The 14449-nt window shown below is 47.5% G+C and overlaps 2 protein-coding genes across 3 annotated transcripts in view; one reads left to right on the top strand and one right to left on the bottom strand.

Annotated features, from left to right (window-relative positions):
• The window catches only part of FGD1 (FYVE, RhoGEF and PH domain containing 1), a gene marked incomplete at its 3' end in the record, with an annotated part of 35131 nt that extends 27765 nt beyond the window's left edge, over nucleotides 1–7366 (top strand). Inside the window, exons 12-18 of the mRNA XM_082864483.1 lie at nucleotides 155–234; nucleotides 3867–3897; nucleotides 4410–4511; nucleotides 4880–5005; nucleotides 5182–5343; nucleotides 6381–6524; nucleotides 7061–7366. Of these exons, the coding sequence (XP_082720609.1) occupies nucleotides 155–234; nucleotides 3867–3897; nucleotides 4410–4511; nucleotides 4880–5005; nucleotides 5182–5343; nucleotides 6381–6524; nucleotides 7061–7366 (951 nt within the window). The remainder of the gene's footprint in view (nucleotides 1–154; nucleotides 235–3866; nucleotides 3898–4409; nucleotides 4512–4879; nucleotides 5006–5181; nucleotides 5344–6380; nucleotides 6525–7060) is intronic.
• A 637-nt stretch (nucleotides 7367–8003) lies between these two features.
• On the bottom strand, nucleotides 8004–12933 carry TSR2 (TSR2 ribosome maturation factor). Of its 2 annotated transcripts, XM_082865461.1 has the most exons (5): nucleotides 12841–12933; nucleotides 12587–12677; nucleotides 9945–10036; nucleotides 9215–9388; nucleotides 8004–8972 (listed from the first exon to the last, which is right to left on the bottom strand). In XM_082865461.1, the coding sequence occupies exons 1-5, from the start codon at nucleotides 12922–12924 to the stop codon at nucleotides 8847–8849; spliced, it is 567 nt and encodes a 188-aa protein (XP_082721587.1). In that variant the 5' UTR covers nucleotides 12925–12933; the 3' UTR covers nucleotides 8004–8846. The 2 variants fall into 2 exon arrangements, with proteins under 2 accessions (XP_082721587.1, XP_082721588.1); XM_082865462.1 differs by lacking the exon at nucleotides 12587–12677 and having other exon boundaries at nucleotides 12841–12926.
• Between the last annotated feature and the right edge of the window lie 1516 nt (nucleotides 12934–14449).

Below are 14449 nucleotides of genomic sequence, written 5' to 3'. Positions count from 1 at the left end.
CAGGAGGTGGGAAATGGGGACCTGGAGTGGGGCCTTGGTGCTGGGAGGAACAAAGACATTCTGACTTTGACCCCAAGTGTGTGCATATGTGCAGGGGGCGAGGGCCCTGTAGAGCTCAGTAGGCCTCACCAAGCCCCTTTCTCTCTCCATTCAGCTAAAGGAAAGCTCCAACCTCAATCTGCCTCGGACCTTCCTGGTGTCAGGAAAGCAGCGCTCCCTGGAGCTCCAGGCTAGGTACTTGCCCTTGCCTATATCTTCCCTCCAGCCCCCTCTTCCCTTCAGATATGCTGAGGCATTCTAGGCCTAGTGCCAGGGCAGAGGCTACCTCCCCAGAGGAGAGATTGTTCCAGAGAAAGGGCGGGTACCTTTCCCCAAAGATGCTTGCTCTTCTGATGGGTTTTGTTAGAGGAGAGGGAAGAATGAGATAGTAAACCAAACATAAATAACAACAGCACAAATAGTTTATTGCAGATTCAGAGATTTAAGAGAAATAACAACCAAATGCAATGCTTGGTCCATGATAGGAGTCTGATTTGAGAAAAACAGCCCTAAAAGACATTTGCAAGACAATAGGGAAAATCCTAACTGTGAACTGGGCATCAGCTATCAGGGAATTATTGCTAACTTTCTCAGGTGTGATAATGGTATAGGAGGATATAGGAGAATGGCCTTGTTTTTTGTTTTTGTTTTTTCTTGCGGTACGTGGGCCTCTCACTGCTGTGGCCTCTCCCGTTGCGGAGCACAGTCTCCGGATGCGCAGGCTCAGCGGCCATGGCTTACGGGCCTAGCCGCTCTGCGGCATGTGGGATCTTCCCGGACCGGGGCACGAACCCATGTCCCCTGCATCGGCAGGCGGACTCACAACCACCGCACCACCAGGGAAGCCCCAGGGCCTTGTTTTTTGGTGATGCATGCTGATGATTTAGTATCGTGATATCTGTAACTTATTTTTAAATGATTTATCAACCAAAAAATATATACATATACACACATATCTACATATATAAATATATATTAATATATACATATATATGAAATAAATATAGCAAAATATTTTTAAATTTTGCATCTATATAGTGGGTATATATTTAATGTACTTGTGTTATCCTATCTACTTTTCTGTATGCTTGAAACTTTTCATAATAAGAAAATTTTAAATAATAACAAATTTTAAAATAATGCCTAGCTATTTAACAAAGGGGCCTTCATATCCATTCTCTACTTGAATGATTATAATAATAGTTCACATTTAAGGAAGACTTGCTCTTATGCCAGGCACAGTTTTTGTTTTGTTTTGTTTTAATTTTTATTTATTTATTTATTTATGTCTGTGTTGGGTCTTCGTTGCAGTGCACGGGCTTCTCATTGCTGTGGCTTCTCTTGTTGCAGAGCACGGGCTCTAGGTGTATGGGCTCCAGTAGTTGTGGCACACGGGCTCAGCAGTTGTGGCTCACAGGCTCTAGAGAGCAGGCTCAGTAGTTGTGGCGCACGGGCTTAGTTGCTCCGCGGCATGTGGGATCTTCCCGGACCAGGGCTCGAACCTGTGTCCTCTGCATTGGCAGGCGGATTCTTAACCACTGTGCCACCAGGGAAGTCCCTGCCAGGCACAGTTTTAAGTTGATTTTAACTTAAACAATTTAAGTTTAAATTCACTAGTCAGATTCTTAAAACAATCCTTGAAGTAGCCACTGTTACCATCAACCTCACTTTACAGATGAGGAAACTGAGGCACAGAAGAGTTATGCACCTTGCCCAAGATCCCACAGCTAAAAAGAAGCAGAGCAGGAATTGGAGCTCATGCTGCCTTCTGAGGGCCCAGGTGATAGGGTATCGAGGCCATGGTCAGGGCCAGCGAGTGGATGCACATGGGTAGATGATCTGCTTCTGACAGGCTGCAAGGAATTAAGAAATGAGAGTCAGAACCCTCATTGCTGGAACTGTGTGGAGGCAGGAGAGTGAGATGAATGTGGGCTAGAGGGTGTCGTCCTGGAAGATGAGAGAAGGGAGTTAGGTTTGATGCTCTGAGAGACTGAGAGAGCATCTCAGAGGCCTGTGGCCAGGAAAGTGAGAACAAAGGCAACAACGGGCACTTCCAGGGGAGGGCAGGTGTGGGGCCCAGTCAGGCCTCAGCAGAGCCTAAGTGATAAGCCACGTGACTGGGATGAGTCTTCTGCTGGGAGGCTGGGAAGGAGGGGGCTGCAGAGGGATGCTGGGCCCAGAAGGGTGCACCGAGCAGTGTAGGGTTTCCTCCTAGTGGCAGAGGGAAGGCATGGAGCATTTGCTTTGCAGTTGCTTTTACTGCCCTTTAAAAAGTTGTTTTTAATGAAAATTTTCAAATATCCAGAGAAGTAGAAATACAACAAATACCCATATGCCCACCATTTAGACAACTGATTCTCAACTTTAGTGACACAGGAATCAGCTGAGGAGCTTTTAAAAAATACTGATGTCTGGGACCCACCCCTGGAGACTTTGATTTAATATGTCTGGGGTATAGCCTGAACATGGGGAGTTTTAAAAGCTCCCCAGATGATTTTAACGTGTGCACCAGGGTTTAGAACCACTGACTTAGGAATCAGTATATATTTTTGCCTTCCTTCCCCAACTCTCTGGTCTGCCCTGCAGTCTCCAAGGCCTCCACCCTGGTGCAGGCCCATCAACTGCTCACTAGGAGTAGGACCAGCTTCATGGCTGACTCCTGCCTGGCCTCTTCTAATTTTTAGTTGCTCCATGGCATGTGGGAGCCTGCCTTCTTTTTTTTTTAAATCCAAACAAATTTAATAAGTACCATATCTAATGACTTTATCAAGATCACCAGATATATGGTTGATATAAAAATTAATTGTATTTCTACATACTAGCAACAATTAGAAAATAAAATTAGAAAAATAATGTTCTTTACAATCATATCAAAAGTATCAAATACCCAGAAACAAATTTAATGAAATAGTTTCAAGATCTCTACCCTGAAAGCCATAAAATTTTGCTGAGAGACATTTAAAAGGAACTAAATAACTGAGAGATTTATCATTTCATGTACTGAAATATTCAGTATTGCTAGGACTATGATGATCTCAAATTGATCTACAGCTTCAGTTCCAATCAAAATCTCAGTAGATTTTTTTGTGTGTAAAAGTTGACATACTGATTCTAAATATATATGGAAATGCAATGAACCTAGCATAGCCAGACCAATCTTGATGACAAAGTTTGAAGATTTACATTACCAGATTTCAAGACTTAGCAAAAAACTACTAAAAAGTGTTTTATGGCAGAAGGATATAAATTAGACAGACTGAACAGTCCAAAAATAGATGCATACATATATGGACACTTAAAGACAAAAGCAGTAAATACAGTTCATGAGGGAAATTATGTAGAGAAATTAGATATCTCTATGGAACAATATGAAACAGCCATATAAACTTTGATGGATAATAACATACTATTTAAAGCTTAAACAAAAAGCAACTCACACTGATTGAGCACCTAGTGTATCAAGAATTGTGCTGGGAACTTTACAGATCACCTCAGCCCCATTTTCCTTCTGTCACAGCACTGATCCCCCTGTATTGTCCCTGTCTCCCCCTCTAGACCGTGAGCTCCTTCCTTGATGGTAGGGTCCTCTCTGAGGCCCAAGTTCCTAGCACAGGGTCTGGAGAGTATTAATAACTGTTGAATAAATAAACTCAGATAGGTTATATGACTTGCCTAAGGTCACAAGTGATAAGTGAAGGAGAAAAGGGTCAAACTCACATCTTTCCAACTCCAAAACACCTGCTCTTTACCACTACAATTGCTTTTGGTTGGCCTGCCTAACCCAACATCTTTCTTTCCCCCTGCCCCCACCACCTTCCCTACCCAAGGACTGAGGAGGAGAAGAAAGACTGGGTCCAGGTAACATCCAAGAAGGCTTTGTGGTAGGGGGCTGGAAGAGTATTAACAGGTCTTCAAGGGGGTGGTGGGCTCTCCCCTAAAATTCACATCTCACCAGAATGGGCCTGGACACCTGCCTTCCAATAAACTTTACCATCCCCTTTTCACAGATAAGCAAACTGAGGTCCAGAGGTTAAGCAGAAACTAACCAATTCTTCCTTTAGAAAGCTGGCTCCTCTGAGGGTGTAACCCCAGTGAGTTAAGCCCTGTAAAACCTTAATCCCAGATAGTAATAGCCAGGAAGGCCTTTTGTGGTTTTTCAGCCCCTGATCCCCCTCCCCCACTTCACAAATATAAGAACTGAGACCTGGATTTGGGAAGGGACTTGCCCAAGGTCATACACCTAGCAAGGGGTAGAGCTGGGCCTAGAACCCAACTTTTCTGACTCCAAGCTAGGTTATAGGAAGGTTGAAGTAAGGGTGGAAATGGGTGAGTTTTGAGGTGTTCTGACCTCTTCTTACACCTCCTCCCAGGCCATCAACTCTACCCTCCTGAAGCATGAACAGACGCTGGAGACCTTCAAACTGTTGAACTCCACAAACAGGGAAGATGAAGACACACCCCCCAACTCTCCGGTAAGAGTCCCCACCCCCTCCTCCTGCACCGGGACCCCCTCCGGGCCTCCAGGTGCCCACCTTACCTTGTGATGCTCCTCTCCCCTTCCCAGAGGGTAAAGACCAGAGAGGCAGTGCATGACCTCAGAAGCACAGTCTTCTTTTGGTAGGGCCACAGAGAAATCATTGGGCAAACAATGCTCAGAAAGTAGACGTGACTGGTCGTCAGTCGCACAGTGAGGTAGAGCAGAGCCAGGACTCAAAGGCAGGTCTTCTGAATGTATCTGCTGCCTCCCAGTGATGATCCAAGCCTTGGGGCAGGGGCAAGGGCTGGATGGACTGGACTGGGGAGTAGCTGTCTCTGACCTGAGCCCTGGCCCTCTCTCCAGAATGTGGATCTTGGGAAGCGGGCACCTACGCCCATCCGGGAAAAGGAAGTCACCATGTGCATGCGCTGCCAGGAGCCCTTCAATTCCATCACCAAACGCAGGCACCACTGCAAGGCCTGCGGGCATGTGAGTGCTGGGAGGCAGGGGCAGAGCTAGGGAGGGGACAGGCTGGCAGCCCAAAGGCCCACTTCTAAATGGGCACTCTCTAAGTGGGGGGAGGCTGTGAGTCTGCTGTGGGAGTTGGTACACTGAAGGGGAAGGCCCGCTGGAATCAGGCTGTTCTTACCCACTTGCCACCCCAGGTGGTTTGTGGGAAGTGCTCTGAGTTCCGGGCCCGCCTTGTCTATGACAACAACCGCTCCAACCGTGTGTGCACTGACTGCTACGTGGCCTTGCATGGGGTGCCCGGGAGCAGCCCAGCCTGCAGCCAGCATACACCCCAGCGCCGGAGGTCCATCCTGGAGGTAAGAGCCAAGCCCCCCAACTAACCCACCCACACTGACCACATGGGCCCCAGCCACCCACGCAGTGGTGGCTGAGGCCTGGGCATCTCTGAAATCGTAGTACCGTGTGTATCCACTGAACAAGTGACCCAGGCTTGGAGTGAGTAAAATGAGTATGAGTGAATGAAAGAGTAATTTTTATTTAAGTGCTTTATTCTTCACAGTAACTTACCTATCAATGCTATTCCTATTCCTGTTTTACAAATGAGGAAACTGAGGCCCTGGGAGGTTATTTGCCCATGTTACACAGTGAGTGGCAGCTTTCTTATTACAAAGTAGGATATATGCACTGAAGAAAGTTAGACAATATAAACAAAAATACCGTATTCCTTTGACCCAGAGATTACCACCATTAATGCTTATGCTTCCTATCTTTCTAGATGCACGCACATATACACACTTTTGCTTTTTAAATTGAGGTATTTATTTTATTTAACGCTTAAAGAAAGCTAACTCTGTGCCAGGCACTCTTCTAAGCGCTTTGTATGTATTAATTCATCTAATCCTTACAACAGCCCTATATGCTCTCCTTCCAAGTCAATATATTTCCATCTAGGGCTGGGATTCTGGGACTGACTGCCTTACCCACCCACCCAACCCCTTAACCACAACGCTAGGTTGCTTCTCGCTGAGTGCAGGGAATGCATGTGATGAAAGATGAAAAAAAAGATGAAGTGTAAATGCATAAATGACTTGAGGAATAAATGGACTGATGGAAGAATGCCTGACTGGCATTTAGGTGCCCCCACTGAGAGCTACACACCCCTCCCAGCAACTCTTAGAGGCAGCAGCCATGGCCCAAATCTGGCAGACAAGCCTGGCTTTGAATCTCGACTCTGACTGAGTGACAACAGGCAAATCACTCCTGCCACCTGAGCTTCAGCATCCTCCTCTGAGACATGGAAATAGCAATGCCTATGCTGAGGGGGTGTTGAAGCCAAGAGGAGCCAGGCTAGGCCTCCTATCAACATTGATGCCCCCCATGTCTCTGGCCACAGAAACAGGCCTCAGTGGCTGCGGAGAACAGCGTCATCTGCAGCTTCCTGCACTACATGGAGAAGGGCGGGAAAGGCTGGCACAAGGCCTGGTTTGTGGTCCCTGAGAACGAACCCTTGGTGCTGTACATCTACGGAGCCCCTCAGGTGTGCATCCTACTCCTTTGGGTCCTTTCAGCCACCTGGCAAAACCAGGCTGCCCTCCTTTCACATGAGTCCTTCACCTCTCCTTGACCTTGGAGGATAGGGTGAACCTAAGGAGAAATCAGAAGCCCCCACCCTTGTGAGACAAAGACTGGCTAGAGACAAGGAGTGACTGTGGGTCAACTTATGTAGAGAAAAGTCGTTGACTTGTGGGAGGGCTAGCTTCTTGGAGGAAGCTGTAGTGGAGACAAGGCACTGCTTAATCCAATTTGGAATGGGGAAGATGCAGATGGGGGGCAACAGCCCAAAGGCTGGAAAACATTATATGCTAAAGAGACTAGCCCACCTGGTTTGGGGTGTGGAAGGAAAGAGGTATTTGAACCAGCCTGCGTTCTAGCCCCAGTTCAGACATTTTCCTGTTGCTCAGTGAAGCCACATAAGGTTCTTGAGCAAGGGAAGAAAAAGAGGGGTTTAGCAGATACAAAACCAGTGAGAAGCCCAACCCCTAGGTGACCCCTGGCTTTGTCCCTGTCCCCCAGGATGTGAAAGCCCAGCGCAGCCTGCCCCTCATTGGCTTTGAGGTGGGGCCTCCTGAGGCTGGGGAACGGCCTGACAGACGGCATGTCTTCAAGATCACCCAGAGCCACCTGAGCTGGTACTTCAGTCCTGAGACAGAGGAGCTGCAGCGGCGCTGGATGGCTGTGCTTGGCCGGGCAGGCCGTGGGGACACGTTCTGCCCAGGGCCCACACTGTCTGAGGACAGAGAGATGGAGGAGGCACCAGTGGCAGCTTCAGGAGCCACGGCAGAACCCTCCGAAGCCCCCCAGACCCGAGACAAGACCTAGAGGGTTTGTGGGTAACTGGGGCCCCCTGCCCCACACTCTAGCTGCCCATGTCCAATTGAGGGCCCCAGCCCGCTCTCTCCCAGCTCAGTCAATACTTGAACTCCCATCATGGGCACTTTCAATCCTGAATGCTGGGTCTTGGGTTTTTTAATTCATCTTTTCACAAAACCTGGGCTTTTAAAACAAATATTCCTACAGTGATGTTAAATTTTTTAAACCCTGTCCTCCAGGGAGGGTGGGAGCTGTTGCTAGACCTGCCTGAATTAGGCCATTTCCCCCCAACCCCTCAATACCCTACAGATCCTGCCTCCACCCAATTCCCCCCAAAGCACCAGAGGCAGGAGATCTGGATTCAAGTGCCAGCTCTGCCACTGACCCCATGGTCCTGGCCCACCCCTGCCCCCTCAACCAGTGTCTTCACATGTATGATGCTACATGGGGTGGTGACCTCCTGCCTCTCCCACGGCTTACAGCTTCTACCTGGCCCCAGGCTACCCAGTATTTTATCGTCCAGACCCATGGCAGGGCCACCGGGCAGGACAGGGGAATGGGGGGGGGGGGTGGGGGGCGGGGGGCGGGGAGGACAATGAATACTCTTTGTTTTGTTTTTTAAAGAAAAATACAGTTTATTTCAGGCTTACGGAAACGTTCAGAGCGCTGCTGTGCTCCATTCGTCCGTTTGTTTGTCCAAAGTACCAGGCTGCTGGGGTGGGCCCAGAAACTGCTCCCTTGCTGAGCTCTGAAGCTCAGCTCCCAGAAGGCTGATCCAAGACTACTCACAGGTCAAGCCACAAATTAAACAATAAGGTATTATTTATTGAGGTCTTAAGCCTCATCCCTGGACTTCAATGGGATGAGGAGTTTGAAAAGAGGTTGAAGGAGACAGAAAACAAAGCCCCAGGTCCCCTGAGCTCACTGCCTAGACAAGGTCTTAGACATCCTGAAGGAGCCCAGGGCTGGACACTGGGCTGCAGGAAGGAAGCATTCCTGGGAGGTTCCAATTTCTGGGCAGGGGCATACAGCTGCTCTGTGTGGGGGCAGGGGGAAGCGAGGGAGAGGTACCACAGCTACTTCCGTTCACATCATCAACTAACCTCTCTTCCATGAGCAAGCTCATCTTAACATTCCTTACCCAGCGGGAATACTGGTTCTCCTGTTGGTCCTCTCCCTTCACACATCCACCTGTCTTCTACCAGCCAGCGTTTAGCTTTTCCTCTAGTCACGCCCATACCCACTCATCCCTCCCTCTTCACACTGACTGCACCCAACTGGCACTTTGCTGGGAAACCAGGCCTCATCACTCAGACCACCCCAAGACCAAAGACCCTTGGGCTCTTCTTCCCTGGAAGGAGCTGGACAGGGGAATGGGAGAGGGTGGAGATGGGGTAACCAGTCCAGAGGTCCATGACCCTCCAAAAAACCCCTACAAACAAGCCCCAAACAACTAGCAAACAAGGACCCAGACTATTTCCAGCCCCACTCATTTCTTTCTCCGGACAATGGTCCAGCCATCCTCCACTATCTCCTCTTCCTTAATAGTCTGGGAGTCTGGACCAGGCTGGGGGCAGACCCCATCTGTAGCTGCCCCATCATTCGTAGCTGCGACCTGGAGGAGAAATACAAGAGAGAGCTAAATACAACACCTCCCAACTGTGGCCAATGGAAACCCAGGCTCTCCCAGCTTTGCCAGGACTGGCTGTGTGACCTTAGGAAAGTTTCCTGCCCTCTCTGGATAATACAACCACCACCACCATCACCACCACCCCCATCACTTCCCTGTGAAACTAGCTGATCTTCCAGAAGACTGAAAATATCTGCATCTCCACACCCAAGAGGCACCCCCTTCACCTCCATCTCCTCCACGCTGTTTGCATCATCATCCTCATCAGTCTCTCTGGCTGTCATCAGTGCGGTGGCTCTGACCTTGCACTTTCTTTGGGTGATGAGAGAGGCCATCTCCTTCAGAGCAGCCCTATCACCCCTCTGGAAGTGGTGGAACATGGTCTGTAGCTGCTGGCTCACCTACCAAGAAAACATTCAACCAGCTTGGATTTTCTAGAGAACCTACAATATAACCAGCCCGTGTTTGCAGCAAGAGTGGGGAGGGGTCTGGAACTTTCCAGAAGAGAATGGGTCTCTTTCCTCTCCAAGGAGTTCACTAATGAAGCAACCACATATGAAGGGCTCAGTAAGGGTCTGAAGCATTGAAGGAGGGCCTCCTAGCAGGGAAGGCACTAGAACTGGGTTTGAAAGGTGGAAGATGTAAAAAGGGAAGGCAATCCCAGCGGGGGCAGTTATGTTAACCAGAGCAGGGGTGGAAATGTACCTGGCCTGATGTGTCCTTGAGATGGGGGTGACGAACAGACCTAGCTGAGAATGATGTATAGAGAGAAATAGAAGAGGCAAGATTTGAAAAGCCTGGGAAGACTAGACTCAGGCGATAGGGAGTCATAGAACGTTCTTGCACAGGACTCAAGAAAAGAATGGTTACAGCCAAGAGCATTGGTCTAAAACAGACAGCTAGGGAGAAGAAAGGCTGCAGGCAGGGAGACAGCAGTTGTATCCACGATATGCTCACCTGGGGCAGACTCCCATCCTCCACAACCGTATCAAACTCGTTTGTCATTAGCTCCCCGAGGAAGTCCTCCACCTCATCTAGCTCCAAGTCAGCTGAGTAGGAAAGGATAGGGTCCTCTGATCAAAGACCAGCCAACTTCATCACCCCTGCCCACTACCCTTCAATACCTACTTAGTGGATCCACATCTGGTTGGTGGGTAAAGGTTCAGTGAGCCTTTTATTTGCTAAAGTGCTCTACTTTCCAGGTTTTAACATGATTTTTAAAAAGAAAAAACCAAACACTAAATAAAATACCTAATTTCGAATCTCCTGCATTCTACTAAGCCCTCTATTCCTGCAGCATTCCATCCACACTCGCCATCTTTCATCTGGCCTATTTTAACCGGCCTCCTCTCTATGTGACCTTGAGCATGTGACTCATCTCCAAGCCTCAGTTTTCTCATCTGCAAAGTGATGTTAATAGTAACCTCCTTGAAGGTCTGTTATGAGAAGTCACCCAAACAATGCCTAGCACAGGGGAGACCCATAATCCATGTTCACTTCCATCACTCAAGGGCTGAAGTTTTTGAAATGTAGAGACTCTTCCCAGCTGTTGTTCCACCGACACAGGAGGCCATAGACCAATGGCATAGGTAAGAAGAAATGGATGTAAGTACTTGCCACAATGAAATCATCACAGCCTTGACCTAACATTCCTATCGTGTTACTTTGGCTAAGACTCTTGGCTTCAGTTACCTTATAGGCCCATGTTCTACTTTTTCTGAATTAGAGAATAACTCAAGAAAGTCTTCCACAAAGCTCCTTGCTCTCTCTTCCCTCTGGGAGAGCTCATTCACCCCCTTGGCTTTCCCTAACACTCTAATATCCCCCAAATCTGTCTCCAACCCAGACTACTCTCCACCTGTTTCACAGGTGCCTCAGACCCTCCATATCCAAAGCCAGATTCATCATCTTACCCTGTAAACCTACTTCTCATTCCCCAGCGTTCTTCTATACCATGAAAGGCACCTAAGCCACCCAGCGACTCAAACCTGAAACCTGCCCCCCTTCCCCTCCCTCTCTACAGCCAAACAATTTCCTTAGGGCCACGCCTTCTTGTCCATGACTATTGCCAGTGCCCTAGTTCAGGCCTCATCATTTTCTAGACAGAAACAGCTTCCTCATCAGTCTTTCCCTCTCCAGTCCATGCTCCACACTGACTACTTTCTAGCCAGAAAACCCCATCGTTTTAGATCCTGCTCATGAATTTTTAATCACCTACTGCAGTGTTTCAAGTTCTGCTTCTGAGAAATAACTGTCCTACTGGGTTTTAAGGGAAGCTATTCACAGAAAACTAATGGGAACCAAAGGTAAACAGCTTTCTTTTTGGTGATTCTTAACCTTATCCAAGCCTTTAATATGTTAATGATTACTGTGACTCTTAAGTAAGAAACTGAAGAAAAGAGCTTTTCTTATATAATTTGACTGGAGAAGGTTTTTCTTCGCTGAACATCTAACAGAACTAGTCTTCCAACGCATGCATTTTGGCAAACACTAGCTTAAAGGACAAAAATCAAAGGCCCATAAGACCTTCCATGTCTCACCCCTTTCCAGGGTCCTCTCCAACCCCCATTCTCCACCACTCCTCCCTTCCACACACCCACAAGCACACACACACCGTTACTCTAACACTGAGCTCCCCGCCACTTTCCAAATATAACACATAATCTCCTCATACCACAGGACTTATTTTTGAGTGCTACTCTCTCTGCCTCCCCCACCTCCTCCTTCTCATCCCTTAAGATTCAGCCCAATCACCACCACCCCCTAACGATCTCCAAAAGACGCCTCCTTCCCAGTCTCACATTACCCAAGCACCGGGCTCCTCTTTACTAGAACACCTATCACCCTATGTGTAAACGCCTATTTACTTATCTGGATCCCTCACTAGATGGTAAACTTGAGAGAAAGGACACTGCCTAATGTCATCTTCAAGACTAAAAAACTATATGAAAAATTCTGTAAAAATCATACTTTGCAAAAGACTCCCTGCAGGGCCCCTTATTCTTAACGACCCTCAAGACACACCAAAGATGTAGATCTCTGCTGTCCACAAAAGTCAAATGTGGTTACTGAGCACTTAAAGTGTGGCTAGACCAAAAACATGAGATGTGCTAAAACTGAAAAATACCCACCAGATTTTGAAAACGTAATGCTAAAAAAAAATGTAAAACATCTCATTAATAATGTTTTATACTGACTACATGTCGAAGTATTTTGGATATGTTGAGTTAAATAATATTAATTTCATCTGCTTCTTTTTACTTTATTCAAGTGGCTGCTGAAAAATTTTAAATTACGTGATGCGACTAGCATTGTATTTCTATTGGACTGCGCTGGTGGATACTTTTATATCCATTTTACAAATTATGAAACTGAGTCTCAGGGGAGTAAACCGACTTGTCCAGCCTGATACCCTGAGTCAATGGCACGGCCCGTAAGGCATTCGAACTCAGGATTCTGACTCCAAAGCCTGCATTCATTCCACCTCGCCCTCAGGTACCAACCGACAATTGCTCAAGAGGAAGTGCCGACTCACTAGGATCGGCCTCCTCCTTCCCACGCCCCACAGAGACACGTCCTAGCGCCTCACATTCACTCACCATTGCGGAAGAAGTACTCCTCCACTGCAACCCCCAGCCACTCAGCCTTCTCCTTGCTGTGCACACCCCCGAAGCCGTTCTCCACAGCGATCTGCGAACACAGGCCCAAGCCCACCACGTCAGCCCGGGAGCCGGACTACGGGGGCGAAGGAGGCCGCTGCTTACACCGCCCAACCAAGCCTCCGGCGGCTCGCCGGACCAACTCCTGTTGTGCCCCGGTCTTTAACCTTTGTCCCAGCCTTGGCCCCGCTCACCTGCAAGGCGGGCCAGGCCTCCAGCGCCGCGCGGACAGCAACCCCGAAGAGCGCTCGCAAATCTTCAGCAGCGCCCGCCATCATCCGGCCGCGGAGCATGTGACGTCCAGGCGGGCCAATACCAGCGCAGCACCGCCCAGGCAGAAGGAGTCGGAAGCCGAGCCTGAGAACGCAGATTCGCCTTTCCGCAGACCTGGCAGCAAGACTAGAGCAATAGAAAAGTCTGTCGAGCAATCGATGACACCACCGCGTCACTCACATGTAATAAATCTAAGGAAGCCAGGAGGGGAGGGCGGCTGAGGCCATGAGTTCCGGACCCATGGGTACTACGCAGAAAAGATGTGGGGAACTTATTAAAGATGCACGTTTCAGGCCCTAGGACAGAAGCAACCTCACGTAGCATTGCCTAAAAATCTGCATTTAATAATGCATCCTAACATCTTATAGAACACTCCACCCAATAACAGCAGAATACACATTTTTCTGAAGTGCACGTGGAGCATTTTCCAGGACAGACTATATGTTAAGTCTAAAGCAGGCCTCAATAGATTTAAAAGGATTGAAATCATACAAAGTACATTCTCTGACCACAATGGAGTGAAATTAGAAGTCAATAACGGAAAGACATTTGTGAAATTCACAAATATGTGGATATTAACACACTTCTAAATAACAAATGGGTCAAAGAAAAAAATCACAAGAGAAATAAGACATCTTGAAATGACTTGAAAGCTAAAGCACAGCACACCAAACTTTATGAGGTGCAGCCAAAGCAATGTTTAAATGGAATTTTATAGCTGTAAACGTCCCTATTAAAAAAGAAGAAAGATCTTAAATGAATAACCTGAACTTCCCCCTTAGGAAACTAGAAAAAGAAGAACAGAGTAATCCCAAAGCAAGCAGAAGGAAGGAAATAATAAAAATTGGAGAGGAAATAAATGTAACAGAAAATAGAAAAACAACAGAGAAAATCAGTAAAACCAAAACTCAGTCTTTTTAACAAAGATCAACAAAATTGACAAACTTTTTGCTACATTAACTAAGTAAAAAATAGAGAAGATTCAAATTACTGAAATGAGGAATGAAAGAGGTGACATCACTGCCAACTAGTCAAAAAAGCCCATATATTGCATGGTATCGTTTATATGAAATGTACAGAACAAGCAAATCTATGGAGACAGAAAATAGATTAATGGTTGCCTAAGGATAAAGGAAGGGGGAAAATGTGGCCTGACTCCTAATGAGTATAGGGTTTCTTTTAGGGGCAATGAAAATGTTCTAAAATTAGATGTGGTGATATCTGCTGTTAGGGCCTGAGTTGTGTCCCGCCCCCAACCCCATTCATACGTTGAAGCCCTAAGCCCCAGAATGTGGTTGTATTTGGAGGCAGAGCCTTTAAAGAGGTAATTAAGGTAAAATGAGGCCATGTGGGTGCACCCTAGTCCAATATGATTGGTGTCCTTATAAGAAGAGGAGATTATGGCCCAGCGGTTAGGACTCAGTGCTTCCACTGCAGGGGACACAGGGGGTTCAATCCCTGGTCAGGGAACTAAGATGCCACAAGACTCATGGTGTGGCCAAAAAAAAAAAGAGATTAGGACAGAGAAAC

The sequence above is a fragment of the Leucopleurus acutus genome (genome assembly GCF_964270905.1).
Source record: "Leucopleurus acutus genome assembly, chromosome: X".
Taxonomy (NCBI): Eukaryota; Metazoa; Chordata; class Mammalia; order Artiodactyla; family Delphinidae; genus Leucopleurus; species Leucopleurus acutus.
The sequence above is the reverse complement of the archived record's forward strand: the minus strand, read 5'-3'. Positions and strand labels throughout refer to the sequence as shown.

Excerpts from the sequence above, each read along its gene's own strand:
- TSR2 (XM_082865461.1), bottom strand. The coding sequence starts at position 12,924 with ATGATGGCGGGCGCTGCTGAAGATTTGCGAGCGCTCTTCGGGGTTGCT. Across the intron at positions 12,678-12,840 it reads AGGCCTGGCCCGCCTTGCAG|ATCGCTGTGGAGAACGGCTT; the intron begins GTGAGCGGGGCC and ends CTGTGTTCGCAG. Across the intron at positions 9,389-9,944 it reads AGGATGGGAGTCTGCCCCAG|GTGAGCCAGCAGCTACAGAC; the intron begins GTGAGCATATCG and ends TTTTCTTGGTAG.